This window comes from Coregonus lavaretus (assembly GCF_964263955.1).
Source record: "Coregonus lavaretus genome assembly, contig: HAP1_SCAFFOLD_738, whole genome shotgun sequence".
NCBI lineage: Eukaryota > Metazoa > Chordata > Actinopteri > Salmoniformes > Salmonidae > Coregonus > Coregonus lavaretus.
In genome coordinates this window covers 33,917-41,656 of record NW_028157677.1, presented here as the reverse complement: position 1 = coordinate 41,656, position 7,740 = coordinate 33,917, and the positions used below count along the sequence as shown (strand labels likewise).

Genomic DNA, 7,740 nt, shown 5'->3' with positions numbered 1-7,740 from the left:
AAAAGATGGGCTATGGGTTACAGGTGCTGAATAACAGATGGGCTATGGGTTACAGGTGATCATGCTGAATAACAGATGGGCTATGGGTTACAGGTGATCATGCTGAATAACAGATGGGCTATGGGTTACAGGTGCTGAATAACAGATTGGCTATGGGTTACAGGTGATCATGCTGAATAACTGATGGGCTATGGGTTACAGGTTATCATGCTGAATAACAGATTGGCTATGGGTTACAGGTTATCATGCTGGATAACAGATGGGCTATGGGTTACAGGTTATCATGCCGAATAACAGATGGGCTATGGGTTACAGGTGCTGAATAACAGATGGGTTATGGGTTACAGGTGATCATGCTGAATAACAGATGGGCTATGGGTTACAGGTTACCATGCTGAATAACAGATGGGCTATGGGTTACAGGTTATCATGCTGAATAACAGATGGGCTATGGGTTACAGGTGATCATGCTGAATAACAGATGGGCTATGGGTTACAGGTTATCATGCTGAATAACTGATGGGTTATGGGTTACAGGTGATCATGCTGAATAACAGATGGGCTATGGGTTACAGGTGATCATGCTGAATAACAGATGGGCTATGGGTTACAGGTTATCATGCTGAATAACAGATGGGCTATGGGTTACAGGTGCTGAATAACAGATGGGCTATGGGTTACAGGTGATCATGCTGAATAACAGATGGGCTATGTGTTACAGGTTATCATGCTGAATAACAGGTTGGCTATGGGTTACAGGTTATCATGCTGAATAACAGATGGGCTATGGGTTACAGGTTATCATGCCGGATAACAGATGGGCTATGGGTCACAGGTGCTGAATAACAGATGGGCTATGGGTTACAGGTGATCATGCTGAATACCAATGGGCTATGGGTTACAGGTTATCATGCTGAATAACAGATGGGCTATGGGTTACAGGTGCTGAATAACAGATGGGCTATGGGTTACAGGTGCTGAATAACAGATGGGCTATGGGTTACAGGTGATCATGCTGAATAACAGATGGGCTATGGGTTACAGGTGATCATGCTGAATAACAGAGGGGCTATGGGTTACAGGTGATCATGCTGAATAACAGATGGGCTATGGGTTACAGGTGCTGAATAACAGATTGGCTATGGGTTACAGGTGATCATGCTGAATAACTGATGGGCTATGGGTTACAGGTTATCATGCTGAATAACAGATTGGCTATGGGTTACAGGTTATCATGCTGGATAACAGATGGGCTATGGGTTACAGGTTATCATGCTGAATAACTGATGGGTTATGGGTTACAGGTGATCATGCTGAATAACAGATGGGCTATGGGTTACAGGTGATCATGCTGAATAACAGATGGGCTATGGGTTACAGGTTATCATGCTGAATAACAGATGGGCTATGGGTTACAGGTGCTGAATAACAGATGGGCTATGGGTTACAGGTGATCATGCTGAATAACAGATGGGCTATGGGTTACAGGTTATCATGCTGAATAACAGGTTGGCTATGGGTTACAGGTTATCATGCTGAATAACAGATGGGCTATGGGTTACAGGTTATCATGCTGAATAACAGAAGGGCTACAGGTTATCATGCTGAATAACAGATGGGCTACAGGTGAAGGGTACACAAATACATGGGTTATGATACTTACATTTAGTTAAATTTAAATGTAGTTAAAGCAGGGGTTTGTTGGTGGCTTTCTGAACTATTAGAGTTAGACCAACAGTTTAAAGTAATACAGAAATTGTTGGTATTTCAGTTGAGTTTCGGATATATTCACCAAATTATCAGGAAAGTTCTGGACATATTTCCCACTCAAAATGCACCAGAAACAGCTATTTCACAACTTTTTATTTTAAAAGAACCCCCCAATATGCAACACAAAGTTGTGCCCTTGCTTGTAAGAAGTCAAAACAGAAAGCAGTAACTTATTTTGCCACCTGCTACAGAATCACACAGTGTTCAGAGACTGCAATAATAATCAGGGTCCTCTGTCCTTGTACCTCCGTCACTATCAACAGATATGAGTTTAATCCATAACATTCAGCTTCTAGTCTAGTGACCATCAACCCAAGTGTCACAAACAGAACAGTGGAAATCATGTGTTTTACAGAAAGGAAAACATATAAATATGCTAAACTTGTGTGAATCTCTAAACTGATTATGAACTTTATTCATCTTAAATATTCCCATTACACAGTCAATTCAGGAAGTGAACTTAAATTCCAATTCTATTTAAAGAACGATACAGAGAGATAGAGAAAAAGAGAGGGAGGGGTCTGACTGGACGGATCCTTAAATAGGAGAGTTGGGAGAGGTAGAACTCAACTCACAGGCAGGACAGAGAGAGAGAGAGAGAGAGAGAGAGAGAGAGACCCAGTGAAGACCTTTGAAGATCTCTGAAGAAGTGAAGCTACAACTGAAGATTTCAGAAGGTGAGATTTCAACATCTGTTCATCTAATACTGTACCTGAGTGCATCCCAAATGGCACCCTTTTCCCTTTGTAGTGCACTACTTTTGACAAGGGCCCATAGGGAATATGTGTCCCTGGTCATCTGTAGCTCTGGTCAAAAGTAGTGCACTACTTAGGGAAAAGGGTGCTATTTGGAAACTCGGTCCTGTGGACCCCAATGGGTGCACGTGTTGGACCGAGTTTGGGAAACGCTGTGCTAAGGAATTCAAGTCTGCTGCCAAAACTCAGGTCTCATGTCTTCAACCAAGTACAGTAGATTATCCTAGCACACAGGAATATGTACGCTCCGCTTGGGGTCCCCAGGACCGAGTTTAGAAAACGCTGCCTTAGCAGTTGCATACGTTATATACATAGCATAGGGTTTCCCTGACCTCCCAAGTACCCCCAGCCGCTCCACTGATTTGATATCTTCCAGTACAAGCACAGCTGATTCAGCTAATCACCAAGCCGTTCATTAGTTGAATCTGCTCTGATGTGAAAGTACTGGAACCCATCTGATAAGTGGAATGGCTGGAGGTACACTTGGAAAAAAGGGTTCCAAAAGGGTTCTTCAGCTGTCCCCATATGAGAACCCTTTAGGTTCCAGGTAGAACCCTTTTGGTTCCAGGTAGAACCCTTTCGGGTGCCATTTAGAACCCTCTGTGGAAAGGGTTCTACATCGAACCCAAAATATTTCTACCTGGATTGAAAAAGTTTCTACCTGGAACCAAAAAGGGTTCTTCAAATGGTTCTCCTATGGGGACAGTCGAAGAACACCCTTTAGGTTCTAGATATCACCTTTTTTTCTAACAGTGTACTCAACTACAGGTTAGGGGAACACTGCACTCCCCTAATCTCTGAAGTACTCTCTGAATTTTTCTTGACGGCTTCTCTCACTCACTGTCTTGTTGTCTTGTTGTCTGTGTGTCTGTCTCTGTCTGTAATCTCTCTCTCTCTCTCTCTGTCTCTCTCTCTCTCTCTCTCTCTCTGTCTCTCTCTCTCTCTCTCTGTCTCTCTTTCTCTCCTCTCTTTCTGTTCTCTCTCTCTTTCTCTCTTTCTGTTCTCTCTCTCTCTCTCTCTTTCTCTCTCTCAGGAGACTATCACCATGGCGATGTTGACCACTCTTCTGCTTCTCAGCGCTCTCTTTGCTCTGGGAGATGCAAGGGGTAGCAGAGGTATTCTGATCAAAGGTTTTAGTGACCTTAACCCAACACCTAGTGACCTAGGTTTTGGGGTGAGAGTCACTGGTTCCTGGTTGGGGCTCCCCCTGTATTCGCTAAAATATAATTCTATACAGGTCTGTTGTGGTTTCATAGTTCTGAAACTGATCTAGGGCTCTATTCAATCTGCATCGTTACAGATTGATTACAGCTGTACAATCTTCCCTCTGTCTTTGTCTCTCATTTGTTGTAGGGGATCGGCAAGATCAGCATCATCATTCTGACTCGGAGGAACACGTTTCTCCTCCGAAAGGTCAGCATCATCACTATGGCTCGGAGGAACACAGTTCTCCTCCGAAGGATCGGCATCGTCATTCTGACTCGGAGGAACACATTTCTCCTCCGAAGGATCGGCATCATCATTCTGACTCGGAGGAACACAGTTCTCCTCCGAAAGGTGAGAAACATTTTATCGAGAACCTGATATGCAAACTGCCAACCGGTAAAATGTCAGTTTATGTGATAAAACAAGCAAGCAAAGTGTAGAGAATCATTGTAACATCTAAACCGCTGTGAAATATATTTTCCATAACCAAAAACATTGTATTTTCAGCTGCTTGAAGCCGTCATACAAAACCGAAAGTTAAAGATGAAAAATTGAAATTTAAGAATAGAAGCATAGAAATAGCGCACATAGAACAGATATACTGCTTCTTAGACTTGACTTCAATGAGAATGATAGATCTATAACTCACATTTCTATGTGAATTTAGTCAGGTCGCCCAAAAATTTACATAATGCAGATATAACGGACTCAAAGTGAATCGGTCATTTTTCAACAACACGTGGTTAGCCATGGGGTTTTGTTCAGTAACATCACAGCTGGAACGCACTTTTGACCAATCAGATTGTCTGGTGGGAACTAACCATTTCATAATGTTATTTAATGTGATCTCTCCCCCCTACAGGGTGTCATCGCAGAGACTGCCCACATGGCTGGCCCAGTTATAAGACACACTGCTATCGCTACGTCCCCCTCGTGACCACATGGCCAGAGGCAGAGGTACCTGGACGTTTGCTGTAGATAATTGAGATCAGCTGTGTGGGTGATTTGAAGTATTGATGGTTTAATGAGAGATCATCTGCTTATTTAAGGATTTTGGACACTGGCCAGCCGGGCTCAATTTCTACTAGCCAGTGTCCAAAATGTGCTATGTGATAATGGAAAAGACAATAATTGACCTGCATCTTGGGCTAGTTGGAAACATTTTCTACAAGCCTGGTCTGAAAAGCACTAGCCTTGGGCTAGCTGGGATGCTATCTCCATCCCTGTCTGGTGGCCATACATTGTTGCAGTTGACTCTGTAGGTTTAGTCTGTGTTCAACAGGGTTGAGAAACTATAACATGATGTGTTAGTCCTTCTGTTAACCTTTACATTCTACCTCTGTTTAATTCTCTCTCACTCTCTCTCCTCTCTCTCTCCCCCATCTCTCTCTCCTCTCTCTCCCCCCTTTTTCTCTCTCTCTCCTCTCTCTCGCTCTCTCTCTCCCCCATCTCTCGCTTTCTCCTCTCTCTCTCTCTCTCTCTCTCTCTCTCTCTCTCTGTCTCTCTCTCTCCTCTATCGCTCTCTCTCTCTCTCTCTCCAGAGGAAATGTTTGCTCTTGGGAGGTAATCTGGCATCAGTGCACAGCCTTCCCCAGTATCGTTTTCTTCAGTCTGTCATCAAGAAGAGTACCAAGAAAGCCCAGCGCACCTGGATTGGAGCCAACGATGCCATCAAGGTCTGTTCAACCCTCATGAAACATATAGGATGAATTGATTCTTGATGAATTCCATCTATAAAGGCCTAGTGGTGCCTCAACCCACATATCAGTTTGTTTTCTGATATTACAAACACTGTATAGCTTCAAGCCATGGTTAAATCATGATGATCTCATAGAGGGTCAGTCCTGGCATCCATAGCTCTGTCTAGGAATCTGAGAGTGGTTACATGTGGTTAACCTCCTGAGTGGCGCAGTGGTCAAAGGCACTGCTTTGCAGTGCTAACTGTGCCACTAGAGATCCTGGTTCGAATCCAGGCTCTGTCGCAGCCGGCCGCGACCGGGAGACTCATGGACGGCGCACAATTGGCCCAGCGTCGTCCAGGGTAGGGGAGGGAATGGCCGGCAGGGATGTAGCTCAGTTGATAGAGCATGGCGTTTGCAACGCCAGGGTTGTGGGTTCGTTTCCCACGGGGGGCCAGTATAAAAAAAAAAAAATGTATTCACTAACTGTAAGTCGCTCTGGATAAGAGCGTCTGCTAAATGACTAAAATGTAAAATGTACATTTCTCCAGGCCCATTCCTCAGCTATTTACCCAAACAGTGGTGGGTTGCCAATTAGTTATTTTCCAAATCCCAGATTGCCCCTTTAAAGACAGTAATTACAGTGTAAATATATAGTGTTTACTGTGTGCTGGTGATGCATCCTCCTGTGTGCTCTGTAGGAGGGTCTTTGGCTGTGGAGTGACGGGTCCAGGTTTAACTACCAGAACTGGGGCCCGGGGCAACCCTCTAACTACAACCATGGTGTTGTGAAGGACAACACGAACGGCCGGGAGCATTGCATGGAGATGAACTACGGAGGTACAATGCTGTCACCAGAGTACTCTCCCTCACATTATACATCAAACAATTGGATAGTTGTAAAATACATCTTAAAGGGAATTTGTTCCTTTATTAGCTACATATTTATAAAACCAACATAGATACAATACCTACCTTTCTGTGTTTCTCTCTTTCCCAGCTTCCCGCCGCCAGAATGATGTTCCCTGCTGGTTTAAACTTCCCTTCCTGTGTTCCAGAAAGCGGTGATGGCTACATTTTAGGAGAGAATACATTGGAGAGGCTCTCAGCATATGAGATTGTTATAAATAAAGGCACATTCTGCAATATTACCTTTTGTTCAGTGGTCATTTATATAAAACACCAGCTGGAGATAATTATGAAACTCTGTAGTGTGAAGGTCCAAATAACATACTTGGTAAATGAAATGTTAAACAGTTGCTTCTCACTTTGTAATACTTTTGATTTTCATCAACATGTTGTACAATTTACAGTTAAGTCATTTAGCAGACGCTCTTATCCAGAGCGACTTACAGATAGTGAGTTTTCATACTGGCCCCCCGTGGGAATCGAACCCACAACCCTGGTGTTGCAAACTCCATGCTCTACCAACTGAGCTACACAGGACCATTTTGTACATTTTCATAGTCAAACCAGAGATGACCAATTCCACACTAACACAATTGATATAAATCACCATCATCATCATCATCATCACCATCATCATCATCATCACCATTATCATCACTACCATCTTCATGTTTAAAGGTCAGTGAGGGGTTGATGGTTACTGAACTGTAGTCCACTCCAGCCAAACTAGAGGTTAGATTTAGAATGGGGCCAGGGTTAATGGTTACTGCACTGTAGTCCACTCCAGCCAAACTAGAGGTTAGATTTAGAATGGGGCCAGGGTTAATGGTTACTGCACTGTAGTCCCACTCCAGCCAAACTAGAGGTTAGATTTAGAATGGGGCCAGGGTTAATGGTTACTGAACTGTAGTCCACTCAGCCAAACTAGAGGTTAGATTTAGAATGGGGCCAGGGTTAATGGTTACTGAACTGTAGTCCACTCCAGCCAACTAGAGGTTAGATTTAGAATGGGGCCAGGGTTAATGGGTTACTGAACTCTAGTCCACTCCAGCCAAACTAGAGGTTAGATTTAGAATGGGCCAGGTTAATGGTTATTGCACTGTCGTCCACTCCAGCCAAATTAGAACAGGGAGGTTCTGATTTGGGGAACATATACTGCCACCTAGTGGTCATTCATCAGTCCTAAAAACACACACACTGAAACACACCCACAAACACACTCCTACTGGTATTCAATGACAGAATGGAGAGGAGAGGGAGAGGGAGAGAGGGAGAGGAGGAGAGGAGAGGAGAGGAGAGGAGAGAGAGAGAGAGAGAGAGAGAGAGAGAGAGAGAGAGAGAGAGAGAGAGAGAGAGAGAGAGAGAGAGAGAGAGAGAGAGAGAGAGAGAGAGAGAGAGAGAGAGAGAGAGAGAGAGAGAGG

General features: G+C 43.9%; 1 protein-coding gene across 1 annotated transcript; it reads left to right on the top strand.

The window, feature by feature from the left end:
* Nucleotides 1-3,953: 3,953 nt before the first annotated feature.
* Nucleotides 3,954-6,478, top strand: LOC311125090 (ladderlectin-like; the record flags this gene model as incomplete). The annotated part of the gene is made up of 6 exons (XM_084199164.1): nt 3,954-3,971; nt 4,034-4,082; nt 4,594-4,688; nt 5,273-5,407; nt 6,112-6,250; nt 6,411-6,478. 6 exons carry the CDS (start codon nt 3,954-3,956, stop codon nt 6,476-6,478), a joined length of 504 nt encoding a protein of 167 aa, XP_084055290.1.
* Nucleotides 6,479-7,740: the final 1,262 nt, after the last annotated feature.